Genomic DNA, 25,517 nt, shown 5'->3' with positions numbered 1-25,517 from the left:
CATACTAAGCTTTGGAAAAAGCCTCTCCTTTCCCTTCTTCTTTCTCAGGCGTGCCTTCTCAAAGCGTAAGAGCACCCAATCATCCTCCTTCAATTTCAAATCGCGACGATAGCGATCCGCTGCCTTTTTCTGTTGTTCTTGAGATTTTTTGCGAAGCCTCACGGACTTTGGCAAAAGCTGTATCTAAGTCGCGCGTGTATTCATCCGCTTCAAAAATCTTATCTTTCATGCTCAGAAAGGGTGCAACCTTCGCAACACCTTCAACATCTCAAATGGCGCCTTCCCCGTCGAAGAGTGTATCGTGTTATTGTAACAACTTCCACCAAAGGTAGATACTTTTCCCATTGAGTCTTCTGATCTGAGATATAAGACTTCAATAAATCTAAAACCAATGAATTGGCAATCTCAGATTGCCCGTCAGTTTGCGGGTGGAAAGGTGATGAGAACTGCAACCGCGTGCCAATGTTCTCCCATATTGCCTTCCAAAACAAACTCGTAAATCTGGGGTCCCTGTCGGAGACAATCGTCTCAGGCATGCCATGTAATCTAAAAATCTGGGCCACAAACAGTCTCGCTAAGTGATCCGGCTTGATTGTTTTCTTCATTGGAATGAAATGAGCCTGTTTCCTGAATCAATCAATAACACTCCAGATACCATCGTGACCACTCTGTGTTCTTGGGAGATCAAAAATGAAATCCATTGCAATACTTTCCCGGGGTGGGTGGGTATGGGCAAAGGTTGTAACAATCCCTGTGCTTTATGCATGTCAAACTTGACCTTCTGGCATACCAAGCAACTGTGCACAAACTCTTCCACATCCGTCTTGAGTCTCGGCCAAAAGAAGTATCTCTCTACCCCTTTTATGGTGGTAGCAATGCCGCGGTGACACGTAAAAGGTGGACAGTGGCATTCACATATAACCTTTTCCCTCAACGGCTGTGTAACGCACAACACGGTTTTCCTCATCAAGTAGCCCTCCCGAACGGAATATCTTGCTATTGTCTCCCCATCCCGTATCCTTGTGGAAAACGTCTACAAAATCCGAATCTGTGGCATTCTGGTCGACCATATCCTCGAAGCTCCTATGATGTACCGCGGAAATAGCCAGAACCAATGGCTTCCGAGACAAAGCATCTGCCACCACATTCTTCTATCCCTAAACATCGACAATCTGGAAGTGACACTGTGACAAGATGTTCGCCCACCGCATCTGCTTTTCCAATAGCTGCTTCTGTGACAAGAAGTAGCGTAAACTCTGATGGTCTGTAAAGACAGTAAAATCGGCTCCGAGTAGGTAATGCCGCCACTGAGTAAGAGCATGGATAACCGCCAAAAGCTCTTTCTCATAAATCTCTGTTGTCATTTCCGGCCTTGAGAATAATCGGCTCTCGTAAGCAATGACATGGCCTTCTTGCATTAAGACCGCACCCAAACTACGACCACAAGCATCACAATATACTTCAAATGACTTCTGCAAGTCCGACAAAGTCAAAACTGGTCACGTAGTCAATTTCTCTTTCAATGTCTGAAAGGCAGTCACCTCTGTGGGTCCCCACGAGAAAGGGACTCCTTTCTGTGTCAAGATATGCAAAGGGGAAGCAACCTCTGAAAACTTTCGAATGAACCACCTGTTGTACGAACACAGTCCCAAGAAGCTTCTAACTTCATGGACATTCTTCAAATCGGGCCAATCACGGATAGTATCTATCTTGGTCGGATCCATTTGCACTCCTGCTGTCTGGTGACACAATGTGTCCCAAAAAGTATATCTCTGGTAGGAAAAATTCACTTTTCTTTGCATTAATCACTAACTTGTGATCTCGTAATGCTTGAAAGACCTGAAGCAGATGATCTCTATGTTCTGCCTCATTCTTGGAGAAAACAATGATATCGTCAAAGAAAGTGGCAACAAATAGCCTGTACTCTCGAAAAATCATGTCCATCATCCGATTAAATGTCGCAGGAGCATTGGTTAAGCCAAAAGGCATCACCAAAAACTCAAATAACCCAACAGTCATCCGAAAAGTTGTCTTGTAGACGTCTCCCGACGCGATTTTGATCTGATGATATCCACTCTTCAAATCAATCCTACTAAAACACAAGATCCGTGTAATCTGTCGAGTTTATCATCGATCCTAGGAATCGGAAATCTGTTCTTGATGGTGATTTTGTTGAGAGCTCTATAATCGATGCACATTCTCCAAGATCCGTCTTTCTTCAAAACCAACAACACTGGAGAGCAATACGGTGAAGTACTAGGCTGGACAAGACCCTTTTCCAAGAGGTCTTTCACTTGGTTCATAATCTCTTTGTTCTGTGCTCGGCTCACACGGTAAGGTGGCCGGTTTGGTGGTGTGCTTCCAGGAATCAGATCAATGGTATGATCTTCAGGACGAGTAGGTGGTAACTCGCCTGGCAAGCCCTCTGAGAAGCAATCAGCAGGAGAGTGGAGAAAATCTTGGCGTTCTTTATCAAGTTTAGACATATTTGTTCCATCCTCATCACTAACTCTTTCATAAAAGATCGAGTAAACAAACAGACTGGATTTCATTAATTTTGAAATGGCCGAAGCCGATACAATAGGGACAGACTCGCCCTTAAGTTTAATGTCAAGTACAATTGTTCTGCCTTTCTCTGTAGTCAATGTCGCTTTCCTCGCCCAATAGTCGACCACGGCGTTGTTCTTGTGGTACCAAGGAATTCCCAAGAGGACATCACAACCTTCCAAAGGCATAATGTAAAAGTTCTCATGCCCGAAATATCCCTGACAATTCAACCGAAGTTTGCCAATGACATGTGTAATGGCTACGTCCCTGCCGGGTGCCGCTAGAACTGCCTCGGCAAGTGGTCCCATCCGATCGAGAGTGATCTCGAGCCGCGCCGCCAATTCCGGTGAAATGAAGTTGGCCTTGGCTCCTCCATCAAAGAAGATCAGGGCTTCTTGGTCTTTCACTTTGCCCCAAGCTCAGTAAAGTTCTGTACTCTCGTCCATCGTGCTGGATCGGTACCCACGCAATCTCGAAGCAGTCCTGTTTTCATCTTGCCTTTTCTTCCACATTCCTCAGCTGCTCTCGAACTCTCAGGCCTTTCCTCGTCCTTGTCATTCTGTTCTTTCTGTGCCTTCTTAGGGCACCTTCACCGATATATGTCCAGTTTCCCCGCATCCAAAGCACTTCCCTCCCTGATGAAGCGAGCTCGCTCCTGAGGAGTAAGCTTGGGTCGTGCATCTTTCTTTTCTGAGTTGCTCTTTCTCTTTCTACTTTCATTTGTCGAAGTCTGTTCAGCTCCGTGTCATGATCTCATCGGTAGGGTAGGTCAGACTGCCAGTGTGTGACAAAACCCCGTTTCGCATGACTCATCAACTCCTGAATAGAAGTTGACTTCTGTTCCAAGCAGTGATCTCGGATCTCTGTAGGTAGACCCAAGGTAAACCGCTCAATCTGTTCCTTGAACGAGATCTTAAATGAAGAGGCGGGTAGAAAAGAGCTCCAGCATCTCTCGCAGTAAGCGTCCACTGTATCTTTCTTGGTCATCCGAAGATGGTTCCAAGCAAATTGTATATCATGTTCATACTCTCGAGTCAACCAAGAAGACATAAAAAGCCTCTTGAATTTCAACCATTTAACTGGCGCAGTCTTGCTTAATAGAAGCGTGGACCACCAAGTTCGAGCATTCCCCTTAAGAGTAAGAGACAGCTCTCCGAATCTTACAGTGCTCTGAGTAACGCCCTCCCACGAAAGCGATGTCAAACTACTGTACAAAAGACAAAGCCTTTGAAGCATCTCTATATCCAGAAAACGTGTCAAATTTAATTGACTGTCCACCTTCCTTAAACTCTCGGACTTTCTTGCTTTTGTCTTCCATAAAGTCATATTGGTTGGCTTTGTAAAAATTCTTCTTCTTTGCATAAAAGTTGCTCTCATCACAGTCTGAACTGTATGTAGACGCGTCCTCTGTAGAACTGTCACTCACGGGGCGAGATTTAGACTTCTTTGTCTATTTCTTGCCCTTTCTGAAGCGTTGCTTTTTGCTTCGCTTTTTGCCTTTTCTGTCTTCTTTGCTCGAGTCAGATGAGCTAGAAGAATTGTCAGAAGAAGAAGAAGAAGAAGAAGAAGAAGAATTGGATACTCCTTCAAACCAAACACGCTTCTTCTGTTTCTTTGCCTTTTCAAAAGTCGACTAACGACCCAAATAGCTCGGGAAGTCAGTACCTTTCTTCTACTTTTTGCCGTGCTTTTCAACTTTGTTTTGCACGTCAAAAGGCTGAGCAATTCGTGCATCAACCACCTCTTCTAATTCCTTCTCTATATACTTCTTGGGAACACGAGGTTTCTTGAGAGCGGGTTTTGGGGGTGGTGGTGTGGCTTTCTGTCACTGCGTGTGCACCTCCTCCAAAGAGGTCTTGCTTATATATTTTGCCATTTTTGGGTCCTTGGTAAAATTAAGCATCATCTTTGTTGCGTCGCCGATCAATCGTTGACGCTCCATCTCTTGACGCTCCACCTGAGTAGGCCGAGGCGGGCCATACTCCTTGCCGGAATCTTGGTTGTGGTCCCTTCTCGCATCTACGGATGCAGGGGGAGTCGACTGATCCTTGCCTGAAGCCATAGGTGTAGCGGAAAAAAAAAAATTGGATCGGATTTCCCGTAGAAGAGAAATCGGTTGTGCTCTGATACCACTGTAACAGACTTGGACACTCCAAGTCAAGAATCTACCGCGACAGCACAAATAACCACTTCGAAAACAGTTCACAGTTCACAATTGATTCAACACTGGCCCGACGGAGTTCCGTGCCTAGAGGTATTGGCCCCAAAGACTGGCGTCCCTTTCGGTATTTCTTTTTGTATTAATCTGAGTTCAAAGTACAAGAGTGCGGGCAGGCGCTCACACTCAGACTCTGCGTCCATATGCTCTGAGTTGTGAGAGGCCTACTCACATATTTAAAGGTACAAAGGATGCCAAAGGCAGAGCCCCAAAAGCTGAAAAATCAAAAGCTCAAAAGCTTTGTAAAAATAAAGCAAGGGTTTTTTCTCTCTCTTTCTCTGTTGCTTAATAAATTAAAGCAAGAGGCTTTTCTCTAGCAAATAAAGCAAAGGCTTTCTCTCAATTGCGTAGAAATCAGCACATCCACCAGCGGAGAAAATAAAGCACAAAAGCAATGCCAAAAATTTGCCGCTGTTCTTCCCTTCTGCCGAAAATCTCGCCGCAATTCACAAGGGTCCGTACAGTTGCCACATGTCAACTCGCCACGTTAGCAAATTTTTTATTTCTGAAGTTAGGGTTAGGGTTAGGGTTAGGGTTAGGGCTAGGGCTAGGGTTAGGGTTTTTTCTTGCAAAGGGTGTATGTGTATAGCGGGCAGCCACGTCATCACTTTGTGACAGTTCCCCTGATTCATTCTTTTCAATCTGGCGAACTCTTGCCTTGTTGAGGTGGATATTATCATGTCCGTAAGATTAGTCAATGAGTCGGCATGTGTTCCAAATCGTTCCTTAGCGTGTTCCATAAGTCTCTGAATAGAGTCACACTTCTAGTTTAGACGATAGTCTCGAATCTCTTTTAGCAAACCACAGCAAAACCGCTCAATATGGTCTTTCAAAGTAATCTTCCGAAACGAAGACACTAGCAGATAAGTATCCCAAAACCTTTGGCAGTAGTCATCGAATGTATCTTTCTCAGTCATTTTCAAGTGATGCCAAGCCGTGATAACATCTATTGCATATTCACTTGATATCCAAGTTGACGTAAAAATTGTCTTGAATTTTAACCACATTGCATGTGCTTCTCTACGTAACAACAGAGTAGACCACCATGTCTCTAAAGTTCCTAAGTAAGATGCTACCTTCCGCACCGTGGAGTGTTCTGTGAACCGTCCTTTAGAGAAGGCGACGTCAAATTGTTGTACAAACTCAAGGGCTGATGGGTGTCCTTGTAGCCTGAAAACGTCTCAAACCTGATGGCCTGACTCCCTTCCTTGAACTCCTTGGTTTTCTTGTTGATCTCATCATTGTCGAACAAGGACGAGCTCTCCTCCTCTAATTGCTAGATGGCCTTCCATGCCTTCTAGACTTTTTCAAAGATCTGCTTCAAAAAAAATCTCGTCTTGGGTGCTTAGAAATTGAGGAACCTTCTTAGCATCCTTGAATACCTCAAATGGCGCCTTCCCCGTGTGTTGTTGTAGGCAAACTCCACCAAGGGCAAATACTTTTTCCATTAAATCTTGTGATCTGAAATATAAATCCAAAACCATTGAATTGGCTATCTTAGATTGCCCATCTGTCTACGGGTGGAACTAGGACGAGAACTGCAACCGCGTGCCAATGTTCTCCCAAATTGCCCTACAAAACAAACTAGTAAACCGAGGTTCTCTGTCCAAAATAATAATGGACTTAGGCAAGCCATGTAATCGGAAAATTTGTGAGACAAACAGTTTTGCCAAATGATCGAGCTTAATTGTCTTCTTTACCGTAAAGAAGTGAGCCTGCTTATTGAATTTGTGGCTGACTGTTCAAATGCCATCATGCCCACTTTGTGTCTTAGGAAGATCAAAAATAAAATCCATGGCAATGCTTTCCCAGGGACGGGAGGGTATGGGTAAAGGCTGTAGAAAACCTGGTGCCTTATGCCTGTCAAACTTGACCTTTTGGCATACTAAGCAACTGCCAACAGACGCGTCCATATCCTTTTAGAGCCTCGGCTGGTAAAAGTAACAGTCAACACCCTTCAAGATGGTATCTATGGCGCGGTGGCCGGAAAAAGGTGGGCAATGGCACTCTGTCAAAACCTTGTCCCTCATAGGCTGTGTAACACACATCGTTTTCCGCATCAAATAGCCCTCCCGTATGGAATAGCCTGCAACTAGCTCCCCATTTTGTATCTGGTGAAAGATGTCTGCGATGTCAGATCAGTGGCGTACTGATCTGTCATATCCTCGAAGCTTCAATGATGTATTGGGGAAATAGCCAGAACCAAGGGCTCCCAAGACAATGCATCTGCCACTAAGTTTTTTTGTCCCTTAACATGGACTATCTGGTATGGAAACTATGACAAGATGTTAGCCCTCCGCATCTGCTTTTCCGAAAGCTACTTCTACGACAAGAAGTAGCGTAAACTCTGTTGATCTGTAAAGACTAAAAAGTCGGCTCCAAGAAGATAGTGTCCCATTGCATAAGAGCATGGAGATTTGCCAAAAGCTCTTTCTCATAAATTTGTGCAACCATTTCAGGACGTAAAAACATCCTGCTTTCATAAGCAATTACATGACCTTCCTGCATCAAGACTGTTCCCAAACTGCGACCACAAGCATCACAGTAAACTTCAAATGGCTTTTGCAAATCTGGTGAGGCCAACATGGATCCAATAGTCAACTTTTCTTTGAGAGTCTTAAAGGCTGCAATCTCTGTCGATCCCGAGTAAAATGAACTCCTTTCTGAGTCAGCATATGCAAAGGAGAAGCTATCTCTGTAAATTTCCGAATGAACCATCAATAATATGAGCACAAGCCCACATAAGCTTCAAACCTCATGAACGTTCTTCAAATCAGCCCAATAACGAATAGTCTCAATTTTGGCCGAACCATCTTTATCCCTTGTGCTGAGACGATGTGTCCCAAGAAATGTATCTCAGGCAAGAAAAACTCGCTCTTTTTCGCATTTATAACCAACTTATGCTTCCGCAGTGCTTGGGAAACCTGCAACATGTGGTGTCTTTGTTCTACTTCATTCTTGGAGAAGACGATAATGTTGTCAAAGAAAGTACCCATAAATGATCGGTACTCTCTTGAAAATGCTATCCATCATGCAGTTGAATGTAGCCCGAGCGTTCGTAAGGCCAAATGGCATCACCAAATATTCAAACAAACCAAAAGTCGTCCTGAAAGCTGTCTTGTAGACATCTCCAAGAGCAATTCGTATCTGATGATAACCACTCTTTATATCAACTCAACAAGTAGAACCCTGAAGTCTGTCGAGTATATCATTGATCCTCCAAATGGGGAAATCTATTATGGTTCATTGTTTCTTTATTTTGGGCTCGGCTTACTCTCTGTAAGGTGGCCGGTTCGGTGGTGTACTACCGGAAATTGATTGTGATATTCAGGGAGTGAAGGAGGCAAGTCGCCTGATAGGCCCTCAGAGAAACAGTCAGCCTGAGCTTGCAGAAAATCCTGTCGTTCTTTTTCGAGGTCTGACATATTCAACCTTTGATCATCATTTAGTTCTTTCAAGAAAATCAAGTAGACAAAAACTGGATTTCATCAAGTGGGACGGACTCGCCTTTCAGTTTTCCATCAAGTACAATCTCTTTGCCCTTCTCATTCTTCAAGATGGCTTTTCCTACCCTATAATCGACCACGGCACTCTTCTTGTGTCACGTCACACATCCAACCCTATGTGTCCGTGGACAAGCTACAGCACGACAAGGGTTCAGTCAGTCCAGTCAATCTAGATTTAGAAGTGATCTGGCACTTTTGTGAGTCTGTTCGCAGACCGTGCATGTCCAGACACTTAGTATAGATGCATATCCTCTAGTTGCACACAGCATAATCATGAGCATTCCCATCAGAAACCATCAGAATCCTTCAAGAGAATTGTCCAGTGCATTGAGCCTATTTGACCTATTTTTGACATTTTTCACTTATTACTTTTAAGTGACTTTTGTTGGAAAGTAGATAGGGCAAATTGAGTAAGTTTGTATATAAGCAAACCTAGACTAGCACTAATTGGCAGAAGAGGCAACAGGAGCCAAGCTCAGCAAGCAACTTCTCAAGCAAGACCTTAGCGGTTTTGCCCCTCCTAGCAAAGACATCATCGCCTAGCTTCATCCCTAGCGTTTTCAGCATTTGCATCATCGCCAGCAAGTCCCAGTCCTTGGCGTTTTTGCATCAGGAGATCATCGCCACACCTACCCCAGCATCTAGCGTTTTGGAGACCTGCAGCCCTAGCGTTTTTGGAGACTCTAGCGATTGCAGCTTTCAGCAGATACAACCTCAACAAGGCAGCGTTTTTCAGTCATGAAGCACCTGCAAATTCAGCCCTAAAAGAGTAGCAGATTCAGCCCAAAGATCATCAGTTTTCAGCCCTACAGTAGATGCAGATTTTCAGCCCTAAAAACCAGCAGAATCAGCGTTTTCCTTGGCGTTTTCGGCAACAGCAGATTTCAGTCCATAGCGTATTTGGACAGCAGATAAAAGATTGCAGATTTCAGCCCTTAGGTCGGTGTCGCCATCCCCGTCGTCATCGTCGACATAGCTTAGACTTGCATCAGTCACATGCATTCAGTTTGTGCAATCAATAGTAGACCACTCTCGCCGACGAGAGTGGGGCCTTCGGAGGAGGGTTTTACAACGTCTCTGGTGTCGTATCTCTCTTCTCTCTCTATCTTTGAGTCTCATACGCTTGCATGCACAGTGTCCATTCACTTTGTTTGTGATCATAGCACTCTCTCATTAAGAATGGAAGGCTCTCCCTTCCATAAGAACAAAAGGAACCTTGAGCACAGTTCGGAGGACTCATCTTGAGCAAAGTTCAAACATTCATTCCGCTGCACCTTACATTGGTATCAAAGCTTTGGCAGTGTTCTGTATCACTCAAGGAAAGAACCACAAGAACCACAATTTTTTTATTGTTTTGCTTGTTGAGGTCGCACAAACCCAAGATTTCTTGGGCGTGTCGATTCCCTCCCCCTTCCCCATCTATGCCAAAGATTGCACCAGATCCTATGACGCTTTTTGACAAGAGGATGATGGACAAGAAGTTAGACCGAAAAGCAAAAATAGAGCGTGAACACGAAGAAAAGATGGCAGCCATAGAGCGTCAATACACAGAAAGAGTGGCAGCCATACATTGCGAGAACAAAGAAAGTCAAGCCAAATTGGATCGCGAGAACAAGGAAAGACAAGGAGAATATGACCACGAGAACAAGGCAAGACATGAGAAGGGTGACCAAAACATGAAAGAGTTGTGGCGACTCGTTTCTATTGTGCAAGCACAGATGCAAGAGATTCGGGAAAAGGACTCTCTCCGTCTCTTCTTCTCCACAGCATGATACACACGATTTGCATGATGATAAGCATGATGATCTGAATGCCAATGATTTGCATGATGATTTGGATGATAATGATGAGTGTGATGATTTGCATGATCAAGATGTGATTTCTCACAAGCATGATGATTTGCATGATCAAGATGTGATTTCTCACAAGCATGATGAGTTGCATGAAGATGATGTGATTCTTCACAAGGATGATGAGTTAGTTGATACTTTCTCTAGTGAAGCTAACCTCATTGCAGAGACGATCAATCACGAAGACCCGATCTCGAGCCTAGGTCCAAAGAACCCCTTCAAGAAGAATCGATCTTGGCTATCGAGCCTAGGTCCAAAGAACCTTCACAGGAAGTATTGTGTTCGCATGATTGATACGCACGCATTGTTCGAGTGTTTCATTCGTGATCGTTTCCTGTATTTTAGTCAACGTCTTTATGTGACCCCTTTTTCTAGACATGACATATTGTACGTTGAGCACGTTTCACTCATGAATGAGCACGAATGTATGCGGATTGTTCATGAAAAGCTGAAAAGTATGAATGTAAGGAAGTCACATTCCATGTCTCTTCTTGGGCATGACACATTCGTAGAACGAGCACATGAAAGTATGATCACCAAGCATGGGCAATGTCCATTGTAATTTGCCACAATTGATTGATTTAGATCAGAAACACAAGATTCGATCTCATTGTTTGCGCGTGTGGGGTGAACGGTTTGGCACTCCGCCTCTTTGTTCATCTACATTGCATGCACAGTCTTTGAGGAAGACGAGATTTTTTCCAGTCACTTTACATGGAATAGGTATGTTCATGGTTTTGTGTTGGAAATGGTTTGAGGAATTTTCATCCATGGAGATTCTTGAAGAAGAAAGAAGCATGCCTATAGACGAAGTGGAAGCATTGAAGATGACTTTGTGTCGCTTTCGTCGCGGCCCAAAGAAGCAAGCGTTGCAGACCTTTATGAAGTTCAAGTACCGCACGACCCACACATCAGAGTCGGCCGGCGAAGAGTCCCTTCCAGGATTCCGGATGCTATTGGCAATCTCCCTCGACGCCATAGAGTTCGGTACCAGTACCTCACTTTGAAAAGGAGGGGATATCACGTGACACAACCAACCATATGTGTCCGTGGACAAGCTACAGCACGACAAGGGTTCAGTCAGTCCAGTCAGTCTAGATTTAGAAGTGATCTGGCACTTTTGTGAGTCTGTTCGCAGACCGTGCATGTCCAGACACTTAGTATAGATGCATATCCTCTAGTTGCACACAGCATGATTATAAGCATTCCCATCAGAAACCATCAGAATCCTACAGGGGAATTTTCCAGTGCATTTAGCCTATTTTACCTATTTTTGACATTTTTCACTTATTACTTTTAAGTGGCTTTTGTTGGAAAGTAGGTAGGGCAAATTGAGTAAGTTTGTATATAAGCAAACCTAGACTAGCACTAATTGGCAGAAGAGGCAACAGGAGCCAAGCTCAGCAAGCAACTTCTCAAGCAAGACCTTGGCGGTTTTGCCCTCCAAGCAAAGACATCATCGCCTAGCTTCATCCCTAGCGTTTTCAGCATTTGCATCATCGCCAGCAAGTCCCAGTCCTTGGCGTTTTTGCATCAGGAGATCATCGCCACACCTACCCCAACATCTAGCGTTTTGAAGACCTGCAGCCCTAGCGTTTTTGGGGACTCTGGCGATTGCAGTTTTCAGCAGATACAACCTCAGCCATGCAGCGTTTTTCAGCCATGAAGCACCTGCAGATTCAGCCCAAAGATCATCAGTTTTCAGCCCTACAGTAGATGCAGATTTTCAGCCCTAAAGACCAGCAGAATCAGCGTTTTCCTTAACGTTTTCAACAACAGCAGATTTCAGCCCATAGCGTTTTTGGACAGCAGATAAAAGATTGCAGATTTCAGCCCTTGGGTCGGTGTCGCCGTCCCCGTCGTCATCGTCGACATAGCCTAGACTTGCATCAGTCACATGCATTCAATTTGTACCAGTTTGTGCAATCAATAGTAGACCACTCTCGCCAACGAGAGTGGGGCCTTCGAAGGAGGGTTTTACGTCTCTGGTGTCATATCTCTCTTCTCTCTCTATCTCTCAGTCTCATACCCTTGCATGCACGGTGTCCATTCACTTTGTTTGTGATCATAGCACTCTCTCATTAAGAACGGAAGGCTCTCCCTTCCATAAGAACAAAAGGAACCTTGAGCACAATTCGGAGGACTCATCTTGAGCAAAGTTCAAACATTCATTCCGCTGCACCTAACATCTTGGGGAACCAAGGGTTTCCTCGGAGGACGTCATACCCTTCCAAAGGCATAATATAAAAGTCCTCGTGTCCTAAATACCCCTGACAATGCAAGAGTTTGCCAATGACAAATGTAATGGAAACATCCATCCAAATTCCGCTAGAACAGCCTCGGTCTGTGGCCCCATTTTGTTGGACGTAATTCCAAATCGAGCTGCCAATTCGGTTGAAGTTGGCCTTGGCTTCTCCATCAAAGAAAATAAAGGTTTCCTGGTCTCACACTTTGCTCCATGCCGTGCAAAGTTCGGTATTTTTGTTCATCTAATCAAAGTCGGCAGTCCCCACAAAATCTAGTACCAGTCTTGCTTTCGTCTTTCCTTTTCTTTCTCACTCGGCTGCTGCCCTAAAACTCTCTGACTTATCTTCTGGTGGTCCTCTGGTTCATCTTCTTTTCAAGAGTTTTGTCCAGCTCTTTCTGCGAGTACAGATTCCGTTTGTCTGCACTCGTCTGTCCTTTCAGCTTTTCTCCTGACTTGAGAGGAGAATCAATGGCCTCACGCCATCTCAAATAAATCTCATCAATCGGGTAATTCTTCAGCTGTTTCGCAAATCTTGGGTCTCTGGAGTACTTGATCAATCTTTTCACACGTGTCAACCTGCAATTGACGCTTGTACTTCACTATGGCAAACTTCTCCGCCAAAAAATTTGCCCAAATCTTCATTCTTTTATTTAGTTCTCGTGCCGGATTTCAACTTTTCTATGCCTACCAAGAAGTGTTAACTCTGTCAGATTCTCCGTGAGAGCCCCATGTATAGTCTGGAGTTCTTTGTGGCTTATGCCCTGTAAGACAGAGCAATGAAGACGAGAGGGCTCCCGATGCGCGATGTACGAAGGGTGGGAGTGGCTAATAAGATCGAGGTCGGGCCACAAAGATCTGCGTGTGTTGCAAAAAGAATCGGGTCCTCCGTAGAAGAAGAATCTTTATGTGAACTCTGATACCACTGTAACAGGCTTGGACACTCCAAGCGAGAAATTAATAGCAACACACGAACAGAAACTTCATAATCACAGAACTTTAATATAGAGAGAGAGAGAGAGAGAGAGTTGACACGGCCCGACGTAGTTCCGTGCCCAAAGATATTGGCCCCAAAGTCTAGCGCCCCTTTCGGTATTTCTTTTTCATCAATCATTGCAAAGTACAACTCCCAAGGGACCTCTGCTCTCAGAGTCTGCGTCCAGATGCTCCGCACAGTGAGGCCCAAAGGGTTCAATTTATTCTTAAAAGGGAGGCCCCAAAAGTAGTAAACTCAAAAGCAATTTGTCCCAAAAGTATCTAGTCCCAAAAACTGCCAAAAAGCAGCCAGCACAAATTACGGAATTCCGTACAGCCTGCCACGTCAGTTGATGTCAGAGCAAAACGAGGAAATCCATACTGGCTGCCATATCAACATGCCAACGCAAATTCCAGGTGTTCCGTACGATTTTGCCACGTCATCAACTAGCCCGGGACTACCACGTCATTAGTTTGTGACACTACAAGTCAAGGACGTCGCAAAGACGGGATCAGTGAGGGATTCCAACCGCGGTAGAGGTGAGGGTAGGCAAGCCGCAAGGTAGAAGGGGAGACTAGGTCGCAAGGCGAGGGCAAATGGTAAGGGCATGGCATGAGGAGACCAGGTAGATGGTTGGGGCAAGGCCTGTGCAGGGGCAGGGGCGGGGTAGAGATAGCAAAGCGCGCTGACTGTGCGCAACAGGCACGTTGCAAGAGAGCAGCTAGCAGGAAATCTCTCTCTCTCTCTCTCTCTCTCTCTCTCTCTCTCTCTCTCTCTCTCTCTCTCTCTCTCTGTTGTGAGCAGAGTATTCCTTCTTCGTCATTAATCTCTAACTCTCATGTTTTGAAAGGGGATAAAAAACATGGTCCAGTAGCATCTCTCTCTACACAGTCAAATAGTTCATAAAAGAATTAGACATTGCATAACAAGGAATCTTTCTCTATCATTTATTCTCTAAATCATGTTAAGCGGTTTGTGTATGGTAGAGATTTCAATGTTAGTATTGATCATCACAAGTGGTTCCACTCCATACCTATTGCATTTTGAATCCATACCTATTGCATTTTGGAGAGACCGTCAAGCTAAATGGTCCAAGTACAAATTGGTGGTTTGATTGATTATGTTCCTAGTAAAGCTAGCCCGATTGCAAGTGCATTCAGTCACGAAGGACAGATCTTGGCTCTTGAGTCGAGGTCCACGGGACACATTCAGGATCTTTTGTTTGCATGAAAAGTCAATATGCATATTGCGAGTGTCTCATTCATGGCTGTCTCTTGTATTTCGTCACCGTCTTTGTGTGTTACCTTCTCACACAAAAGCCATATTGCACGATGCACATGATCCTCGTCAGCACTTGCAGATCCCATCAGTTCTCCTAACGTTTCCTATTTTCAGCCATTAGCCTCCCAGGTCCAAGCACCTACAGCAAAATCTCATCAGCATCTAGGACCACTATATCAACATTTGTGCAATCTAAAGCAAATACCTCTCTAGCGATAGAGACGGGGGCCCTTGGAGGGGGTTTGAGACCCAATCTGGGGTCTTCTTTCTCTCTCTTTCACTCACAATACCTCTTCTCTCTCTTAGTCTTTGCACAATGGAGGGGACTACCTCGTATTACCGGATTCCAGTGGGAGTCAGCTTTCAGGCATACTACACGCCAGAGTACAGCTAGAGGGTCGGGAGGAGTGGCTATTTTATTTAGACATACTCTACAGAGTCACATTCAGATCATGAGCAGGGATGAGGAGGCCAGATATCTATGGGTACGTCTGGCGATATTTCCTCCACGTGGATCTAAATACGCGGGTCAGGAGGGTGCGGGACAGGTCAGAGATAGTGACTCCCCATACGCGTCTCTATCGGAGGATATCCTACATTACTCCACACTCGGAGAAGTCTTCCTCATGGGGGACTTCAACGGGCGCACCCAGACCAGACAGTGTGAGATATATGACATGGAGCAGCCCGATAATATGAGGACTCTTGACCCGGAGGAGATGGGGATCGGCAGATCTTCAGACGACACAGGCCAGGATACCACAGGATATTGTAGATACCTTCTAGATTTGGGCAACACACACCATCTCGTTATTTATAACGGGATGCATCAATGGCCAGATTCTACCGGACTGACTTGCTTCCCACATGGAGGAGGGGGGAGCACTATGCATTACGTCTTGGGACCTCTATCTGCTGCACACTTATTACAGTCATTCAGTATTGGACGCTGCCCACTGGGAGCTAACCACACCTTTCTTAGCTTTGCACTCTCATCCTCCGTCTCACTTGACACTCCACCTCCTACACACACTCACACCACGATCCACTTTACTCATGAGCTCTCACATGTCTACATTGATCATCTCCACTCACGCTTGCTCTCCCTTGACCCTCATGCCCTACTCGACACACTTACCACACAATTCACACAGATTCTCCATGATTCAGCTCTTCATAGTTTTCCTCATAGCACTCACACACACCCATCTCGAGTGGGGTCTATGCCACAGAATGGCTGGTATGATGATGATTGCCTCGCAGAGGTCTTCGCGCAGCAGAGGCTTGTGGCGAGATCACACACAGACAGGCACAGAGGCGCATGCAGTCCCTTATCCGCCGTAAAAAGCGGGAATGGAAAGAACGTCAGTATTGGGAGTTATATCACTTGCTCATGAGTAGAGATAGTGGAGAGGCCTGGCGACGCATCCGTGAGCGAGGGCGCCCGACACCTATACATGATCCTCACCTTTGGCATGATTATGCAGAGCGCCTCTACCAGATACCAAGGCAGCCACCTATACCCACACCACAGAGACCACGACCGATTACAGCATCATTCTTCACATCACATATGGTGAGCAGAGCCATCTCACACCTCCAGCATGGACGAGGCAGAGATCAATCTGGATTACAGGCAGAGCATTTGATTTATGGGAGAGATACCCTAGCACCACTTATTGCTCACCTCTTCAACAGGGCTCTAGTAGAGGGATTCCCGGACTCATGGACAGAGCATACCATTGTGCCTATCCACAAGTCAAGGGATGTTATGGACTCGCGCACATATCGCACTGTAATGATAGGGCCCATGCTGGCCAAGTTATATGGAGCAGTATTGGAGGAGGCATTGAGCACTCTAGCCGAGACGGAGGGTCTTAGAGCTCCAGGCCAGGCAGGATTTCGGCGATCTTTTCTCTACCATAGACCATATCTTCACTCTTAGATGTTTGATTGATCAGACTCGAGTGAAGAAGAGGAGATTGTATTTGTCAGCAGCGTGAGACTACTATCTATCCTTTTTGTTGATTTCTTTCTTATTATCTATTTACTTTCACTTTTTGGAAACACCCCTCGGGAAATCTAACTGCCCTGCATTGCAAAGCTAGTGTGGAACTGTCCAGAGGGAGTCCAGGCTTGAGGGCAAGAGAGCACTAAGGTTGGACAAGGACTATGGTTAACCAAAGTGGGGTCATTGACTAGCCAAAGTGGAATCCTTTGCTACAGAGGCTACATTTCAGTTCTGGATGTGGCCACAGTGTACAAAGAGGGTCGGATGACCTAGAAAGATACAATGGCAGCATCTCCTAAAATTTAGGGAACTGCTATTTTGGGACTTGAAAATGTGTTTGCGTCATTACCTCCGAAATGACAAGGGGAACATTTTCTTACTCTGTCGTGAAGTCAATTGGGCAACCGGTTGGGAGATTTTTAGGCGGCAACCCCGAAACCGGAAAATGCTTGTAAATGTGCCAAGTGGCACATTCTGGTGCACTTTCCTCATGCAAGAGAAGGTGGCGCTGAATTTGAAGGGAGAAGAGCCTCATTTTCAGATTTTGTCACAGGTTAAGAGCTATGGAGTGCTTGCTTTCCCTCCTATGTGCAGTGCGGTGCCAGGAGTGATGCCTTGCACGCTACGCACTGCCCTCTCTCTCCCCTATGGCAGTATGTTATGCCTCTCTAGTGGGCTTTTCATTAGACCAATGTACAGTTGTGTGGGTTCATGCGCGATTGCCGAGGCAAGAGCCTCTTGCACAGGTACTGGATTAGCTAGCGGCTAATCCCCCGCAGGTACAGGTGAATTCGGAGAGGTTTCACGCCAGAAATCTCGTCCGATTCAAAGGGCAAGTAGCCCTACAAGTGCGGGAGCTCGAGGACTTGCTACGGATGCGACCGGCACACGAAACGGAGCCCGAAACAGTAAATTACAGCCTGCTGTGTATTTTTGCAGGTTTAGGGTTTTGGCCCTAAACGGTCCCTAATACCCCCAAGAGGTTCGGGGATGCGAGGGCAAGTGATCTGGTGCATTTTCGGGGCTGAAAACAGAGAATTCAGCGTGCTGCAGATTCTCACCAGGTTTTGCAAAGTGCCCGTATGCGTCAAGAAAGTCAGTCAATGCGTGGGAATACTGACTGTGAAGGATCCTAGTATAGTTATGCTGCCGAAATCGGGCCGGAACAGTTGAAATTCAGCCAAGTGTGTGCGAGGCAGCTTGTAGGGAACCACAGCGTTTATTCCCTCTGTTGAACAATAAAGAAATACCGAAAGGGGCGCCTAAGTTAGGGGCCAATCTGGTGTCAGTCTACTCATAGAGGTGCAATCTAGCAGCCTGTATCCCTCTCCCCTTTGTTGTGTCTTGAAAGTACAGGTAAAGTGAACGACAAATTAAATGGGTGAAAGCTAAATCAAGGTTTGAAGTAAAGTCTACCGCCCTTTTTGGATTGAACAGGCCGGTTTCAATATTGTTGCTTTGTGGACTTCCGCAAAGCTTTTGACAGTACCTAGAGAGAGGTTTCTCAGACGACTAATGGATCTGGGTGTGAGTGAGGAGATGATTTGGGGGATATATGCATTGTATGAGCATGTTTCTGGCAGAGTCAGATGTCCAGGAGGTTTATCAGACACTCTTGTTAGCACCATTGGGGTGAAACAGGGGTGCCCTCTTTCACCTACACTATTTGGACTCTATATTGATGAGATTGTGGACTTCATTCAGCACAGAGGAGGAGATGGAGTGGAGATAGGTGGGACTACAGTACACATATTGCTCTACGCAGATGACATAGTGCTAGTAGCAGAGTCTACTGAGGGGCTACAGCGACATCTTTCAATGCTTGATGATTTTTGCTTACAGCGAGGGCTTTCAGTGAACCTTGGTAAAACCAAGGTTCTTATCGTTCATACTCCAGCACAGGTCAGGAGGCAAAGTGCATTTATAGCAGCAGGAGGGAGCATTGAGATTACAGGGTCATATGTTTACCTTGGCGTGACATTCACAGCAGCATCAGGGGCATTCTCGATGGCACAGGCAGCTAGAGACAGACTCACTAGAGGGTATTCAGCACTGGCATTGATGGAGATGCAGTGCCATCAGGCACACTTTCAGGAGCCCCGTACAAAGGGGTGGCTATTTGATACACTGGTCACACCAGCACTTATGTATGGGGCTGGGATATGGGGCCCAGGGCTAGCTGCTTCTGTATGGACTCTAGTGGAGCGACCACAGATACTCATGATCTCTAGACTCATTCACAGCAAGCCCTCAGTACCACATGACATCATTCAAGCCGAGCTTGTTGCACCACCTATGCTGGTTGAGGCACTTTTTCAAACTGTATGCATGCTGCACAGACTTCAGAGCATGGACAGAGATCGTATTGCATACCAAGCCTTCTCGGCATCACAGGACATGGCATTGGCAGGGGATAGGACCTCATGGTATGCTCAGACACGGGATTGGTTTTCTTCTCAGGGACTGGATATTGATAGACTGCCGCCACTACAGTACGACACTCAGGCCCCCACCTATTCCCTCACACGATCTGAGAGGAATAGGGTCATTAGACAGGAGATATGGCACACCTACATTCAGAGGACATGGGTTGACCTAGGACATGAGCTATCATCGAAAATGCTACATTACCGCGAGCATTTTCTACAGCTATCAGAGCAGGGGTTCATTGAGACCCCCCTATACACGCAGAGATATATGCCACATCACCTTTGGGTGGCCATTGGGCAGCTTAGAGTGTCCTCGCACCAGTTGGAGATTGAGAGGGGCAGAACCAGAGGCATACCACGAGATGAGCGTATATGTCCCATTTGTCATACAGAGGTGGAGAGCGAGGAGCACTTCATGGTGAGATGCCCAGCTTACTCGGAGCTCAGAGTTCAGTTTGGCATAGAGGATACACTCCAGCAGTGTATAGCGAGGAGTGACCAGATCCAGCTCGGCCGCATCCTGACCACTGCTTTTAGCATGCGTGAGCAGATTCTACAGCCACGACAGCAGACAGGTGCGAGTACACAACGGACTATTACAGAGTTCTTCCAGCGAGAGGTGTCTAGCCAGAGACCTTCGACTCACACGAGCGGGCTCACGCTTCAGCAGGCCGACACCCAGAGAGCACGTCGTAGACCACGAGTCCCTGGCTATCTGAGACGGCGACCACATCACGACGAGGTATTGAGGATACGGGCACTACATCAGCACCACCTGGAGATGAGGTATGCATCTATGCATTGGACCACCAGGCTGCAGGAGGCTCTTCGACCACCCTCCCCTATAGTATGCTTTTAGCTGGACATTGCCCACCATCATGTGGCCTTGTATTATACTGTGTAGTCATTTCCTGTTGTGACAGAGCTACACATGTGCCTATACTGCTATGCTGCACACACAGGGTAGCCACCATCCGCGGAGTCGGAGCTACCACCCACTCTCATACTCATTCACAGTAGGCACAGTCGGTTTATTCTTTCTTTTCTGTCATTTTACCGACACCCAGATCACCACTTTTGTATATGATTTGGTCTCATAGGCCAACTTTGGCCTTTAGTAGACGTAAATAAAGCTTTCTTTCTTCTTTCTTTCTATTGCAATGCCTATCCGACACCATAATGGTGGCAGCAAAGTATTGGCAACAACACAGCCTGATTGAGGGCTTTGTTGTGGAATTTTGGACACACAAGCCATCAGCTCAGCAAGGTCATTGTGTTCCATTGGCCGTTCACTCAACAAGGGACAGCGGTGTGTAACAGGAGCGTACAGCAATATCAAAATACTGAATAAATTAATCAATCACTAGTATAGAGCCCAGACTAGAGATAGCTGAGGGGAAAGAACAATAGAGCCAACTTCAGACTTAGACCCAAAGATGGGTAGTTCCAAAAGGAAGTTGCTTATGTACCCCAAAGCAAATCAGCCTACTAGGTCCATCTGAGGGTTTTTGGCCTAGATCTAGCCCTAAAATCCCCTATATTCAGCTCAAGAGGAGCCTACTTCCATAGGTTTTGCTTGAGAGTTGAGGAAGAGGAGTAAATATGGAGTATGTAAGAGCGGACAGTCACATCTCCAAGCGCATCATTTGGTTTTATGTCACATAGCATACACTTGCATCTCCAAGTGCACCCTTCCGTTTGAAGTCACCAAGCAGACAATTGCATCTAAAAGTGCATCATTTGGTTTGAAGTCAACATCCTTGCATGAGCGTGAAGTAATGAAATCTTGTTCATGCAATGCAAAATAGCACCTGTACCAACCACCTTCACTTGTACCTCCTTAGCGACAAAGGAACGTTCTCTAAGCAGAGAGAACGAAGTTAAGGAGACAGTGTCTTTATGATACAAGGTATTTGTCATGTTTATGATTCGCATGCCTTCAAGTATAGACGATGGCCTACTCTGATGAGTTTTTCCATGCCTACAAACGTTGTCTACATCCAGTGGTGGGCGCAGAGTTTTGAAACGTTAGCCTCCAACTGATACTAGCTTTCAGCTGAATTCTACAGTTGACAGTTAAGATTTCAGAGTGAATAATGAGTTTGTGCTCAGTTACAAGCTAAGCTAACTCAAGACCTGCTATCCACATCAAAGGTTTGAAAATGCTTTAAATGAAAACAGCTGGAAGGCTCTATGCTTAAGCAATGAAACAGACTCGATTCTCAAGTCAAGAGAGGTCATTTCTGCTGATGTGCTTGGCAAAATGCCAAGATGGCTATAAATTACAACACGGTCAATGTTGTACTTGACCATTCTATAAAAGACCTTAAAAATGCAGTCCACGACAAAAGAATATTTACAACTCCACTCTTGATTGTTCAGAGAGGTTGTTTCTAATATCGGATACTTACAGGGGGGCTGAACTAGATGCGTAATCATGAGTATAGAAACAGCAGCATTTTTCTAATGGGCAAACCTTTACTTCTCATCGTCAAAATCATCATATCCGGAAGGATCTGCAATCTGATCAAGCATTTTCTCATCATCTGGGCAGAACAAAAACATCAAAATTTTAGCCACTGTCAATCTCTGAAACTACCCAAAAAGTAAAATACAGAAACCTTGAACATTTAGTATTTTCTATTGTTCCCTAAACCAGTATACTATCTTCTGCCCATTAAACCGCATGACCAGTCACACTAAATCTTAGCATTTAAAAATTCTATAAGCAATAAAATATGTGGATCCTTGCCTGATGACCGGATGAAACCATCTGCATCTGGAGGAAGGAAAGGAGAACCCATATAGCCTTCAAGAATATCTAAGACAAAAACAGTATATGCTAAACCTATGGCAGATAAGAAGATGATCCTCAAGATAAAACTAGCAGAACTATAAAGATACCTGCACTACTTGAATATTCAGCAGTAAGATCTGAAAGACTAAAATTTCGAGGCAAGTGGCTTAACAGTCCAATGGACTCCCTTCCACCTCCTGTATCTGCATCTGCTGTAATCTGCAAGCTTCCCATCCCATTCTGCGTGTGATTCTCTGTGGCATGGAATGAAGCCTCCGGTGCAAAATTGGCTGGAACATCCATCCCCATTCCAGACATGTCAGTGGGATTTCCCATTCCTGTAAATGGGAACCCAGAGCCTCCCACTGCATTGGGACCCATGCTAATATCGCTATTAAGATGGATGCTTGAGTTTGTCGGTAACAAAGACATGTCTGAATTCATATTACTGTTGATTAAATAAGTTAAAGAGTAAGTAAAAGAAGTAAAAGTGTCCTTGCAAATCAAACATCTATAATAGTTAATGGTTAGAAAACAGGATTCAAGAACTATAACTGCTAGCGCAAAAAGTTAGAGCCTCCAAATAAACAACACGAATGCATGTCAATTACCATCTAGCCAAACATAATTGTTTGACCTGGGCATATCTAGATTACCACTACTGCTTATCCATGGTCACAGCATGACAAGTAGGCACAAAGGCTGCAGGCTGATGAACATTGAGAAAGAATACAGCTAGTATAAAAACTCACTTAGAGACAGGGCTTCCATGGGCAGCAACAAAACCTTCAGCCACAGGTGCCCCCTCAATAACAGGCGGAGGAGCAGCAGGCATTGACACGATGTGTGGATGGCCACCTGCTGCCATAGACGGTTGCTGTGGAACTGGATAGCCAATTGGCATGTGATGCACTGAACAAAGGGATTTCTGATAAGTCAAAACAACAAGCTACAAAAGCGACTACTAGCAACTCATTGTGAAATACACCCACTAATGACATGTCAAAACAAGCACCTGCTGAGGCATGCATGCCATTTTGTAAAGCTGGCAATGGAGCCTTGATTGTGTGCATCTTCTGTGTGAGCTGTGCATGCTGTTCCAAGAAATGATTGAACAGCATGATTTGCCGCTTCAACTTCAGACGTACATAATAAGCTTCGAAAAAAACAGGGTTTTGTTCTTCGAGCTTTTGCCAAACTGTTGCAGAAGTAGTATAAACTGAGGTAAATTGATCCAAAACAAATTCACAATCTTGATCCGAGTACAATGTACAGCAATTAAAGCAAGTAGCTCAAAATGTACAAAGAAAGGATAGGCAGCTACAACACCTTCTTGTTCTGATAACACACAAAAGGGACATGAAATGCTCACCAAGGCCTGTAAATCCAGGCTCAATTTTTGCTTGGTTCAAGAGAGTGCTGATGACCTCTTGGCGGTTCATGTAGAGCTGAAGGCATCTTTCTATCAAGTTCTGCACCTGCGAGAAGGGAGACACTAAGAAGGCAAATCGACAAGAGTGGAAAGAGACATGAAAAAGCGTAGAACGTGGAAGCTCACAAGTTGGATGTCCTCACAGGAAATTCTCCTTCCTTCCCCGCCTGCGTTGGAAGTAGGAGGTGGAGGGGGAGTGGGTTGAGGGGGAGGAGGAGCAGCCTGCGGAACTTGAGATTGCAACTGCTGCTGTTGAGGGGATTGTTCCATAGATAGTGCCATCCTTGCGTCACTGTTGCTGCTGTGGTGAGCCACAAGCCCACAACTACATGCGAATGTGAGAGGGAAAGAGATCCATTTTGGCTTTTGTATCGTGAATCGTTATGAAAGCATTAATCTACTCGTTCTAAATTTGTATGTTATTGGCACTTTGTGGACAAATGTGGCCCCCAAACCCATTAAGTATTTGGAAACTGCCATTTTGGCTTGCCATAATGTAGGCCTTAAAGTTTGAATGCCTTACGGCTTGTGCAGTGGAACTAAATGAGCTAGCACGTAAAAATTTGACACACTCTCTCACTCTCTCTCTCTCTCTCTCTACTCGTAACTTGCACGCCTGCACAGGCTGTCGTCCTCTCTCTACCCTCAACCTCCCCCTTGGCGAGGGGCTGCCCTGTGGGGAGGGGTTAAACCACAGCCTCGCCCTGCCCCTCAATCCAGCCTGTGACCTACTCACCCACACATCGCAACATGCTCATTTGTGCCCGCGACCTGATCCTTTGCGTCCTGCTCCTCTGCACTTGCTTCTCCACAAGCTTAACCTGCTCCTCTGCGACCCGCATCTTCAAAAGCTTTAAACTCATGACGTGCTTAGTATGTCTCTATTAATACTAGCACACTAACACTGGTAACCCTAACCTCGCCCCAAGCTCCACCAAAGCCCGCCCATGGCCACTCAGGCCTCATCTTGAGGTAAGCCTAGTTTTGCAGGGGTCGTGGCAACACCACCAAAGATGGACAGCATCGTCCGCCTCCAAACGAAAGTCGAAAGACTTCGAAAGGAAAACAACGAGCTGAAACAAAGACTTGTGGTCTTCGAGGCTCGGCTCTCCGTGGTGGAGAACAGCAAGAAGGAAGAGTTACAACATATAGAAGTTAAGTTTAATGAAGCAAAGTTGGAAGTAGAGACAACCCTCGTCAAAGAGGTCAAGACTCAAGTGCAAGAGGTAATCTCCCACAAGGTGGAAGACTGTGTGGCATCCACGCTACGCGAACGACAACGACAAGAAGATATCGCCCTCAATGTTCACATTGGTGGGCTCCCAAGTGACTGGAAAGGGGAAGGGGACCTCAAGTTTCACGAGTCTCTGGCCCGCATTCAAACAACACTCCCCATGGTACAATGGGATCTAGCAACAATTACCGGTCTTACGCACGAGCATCGCATCGACCATGCAATCCTCACTTTCAAGACCAAGGTGGACCGAATCAAACTCCTTGAGCAATCAAGGCTTCTAAAGGACACTAAAATGTGGTTTGCAAAAGACCTTACGTCCGCCCAACTCAAATAGAAGAAACCAGAACTACAAAAGATGCCAAAAGCGCGCAAAGCATGGAAATGGGCAGTCTATCGAGGAGGTAAAGCTATTATCCACAAGAGTTTCAAATTGCTCTCTCCTCACCTCCTCTTTCATAGTTTTTGTTCATCTTAGCTTCCCCTTTCTTTTTACCCCTCATTGGACCCTCAGTCCTTAACTGAGATGCATCTCACAATCCCTTCGCTTGGAAAGACCTTTTGTAATGTCTTGTTTTTGGTCCCATAGGTCATATATGACCTCCGTGGACGATAATTCAATCTCTCTCTCTCTCTCTCTCTCTCTCTCTCTCTCTCTCTCTCTCTCTCTCTCTCTCTCTCTCTCTCTCTCTCTCTCTCCACACACACACACAAGAAGGAGTTGTTTTCTATTGCTTAAAAAATGCTTAGATGGCCTAAATGGCGCTAGATCTGAGGGCAGACAAGTCCGAAAGCAAAATTTAAGAATCCATATACAACCAGCCACAAGGGCAAAAAACTGAAACTGAACTAAACAGCCAGAAAGGGGGGGGGGGGGGGGCTCTCCTTAACATAGTAAAATTTGCCCTGACCACCTAAGGATGGGAGAGAATGACCATTGGCTTTGAAAGATAGGCACTTCCCACCAAGAGTACTCTCTACAAATGAGCTC

At 45.5% G+C, this 25,517-nt stretch overlaps 2 protein-coding genes across 3 annotated transcripts in view; one reads left to right on the top strand and one right to left on the bottom strand.

The window, feature by feature from the left end:
- The window catches only part of LOC147449216 (uncharacterized), a 46,671-nt gene extending 23,010 nt beyond the window's left edge, over positions 1-23,661 (bottom strand). Inside the window, exons 1-7 of one of the 2 annotated variants that reach the window (XR_015189417.1) lie at positions 23,419-23,661; positions 23,233-23,338; positions 22,876-23,058; positions 22,613-22,772; positions 21,968-22,308; positions 21,816-21,884; positions 21,475-21,609 (exon numbers count right to left, since the gene is read on the bottom strand). Coding sequence is in view for 1 of the 2 variants with exons in the window: in XM_086521756.1 (XP_086377882.1) it covers positions 21,542-21,609; positions 21,816-21,884; positions 21,968-22,308; positions 22,613-22,772; positions 22,876-23,058; positions 23,233-23,338; positions 23,419-23,574 (1,083 nt within the window). In the remaining variant the exon portion in view is untranslated. Of the gene's footprint in view, positions 1-21,260; positions 21,610-21,815; positions 21,885-21,967; positions 22,309-22,612; positions 22,773-22,875; positions 23,059-23,232; positions 23,339-23,418 lie in introns of those variants that run through there. The other variant, XM_086521756.1, reaches the window with a different exon arrangement.
- Positions 18,174-19,922, top strand: LOC147449217 (uncharacterized). Its single transcript, XM_086521530.1, has one exon. It carries the CDS (start codon positions 18,174-18,176, stop codon positions 19,920-19,922), a length of 1,749 nt encoding a protein of 582 aa, XP_086377656.1.
- Positions 23,662-25,517: the final 1,856 nt, after the last annotated feature.

The sequence above is a fragment of the Adiantum capillus-veneris genome, chromosome 10 (genome assembly GCF_014529385.1).
Source record: "Adiantum capillus-veneris isolate H3 chromosome 10, ASM1452938v2, whole genome shotgun sequence".
Classification (NCBI taxonomy): domain Eukaryota; kingdom Viridiplantae; phylum Streptophyta; class Polypodiopsida; order Polypodiales; family Pteridaceae; genus Adiantum; species Adiantum capillus-veneris.
This window is presented reverse-complemented; position numbering and strand designations above follow the sequence as displayed.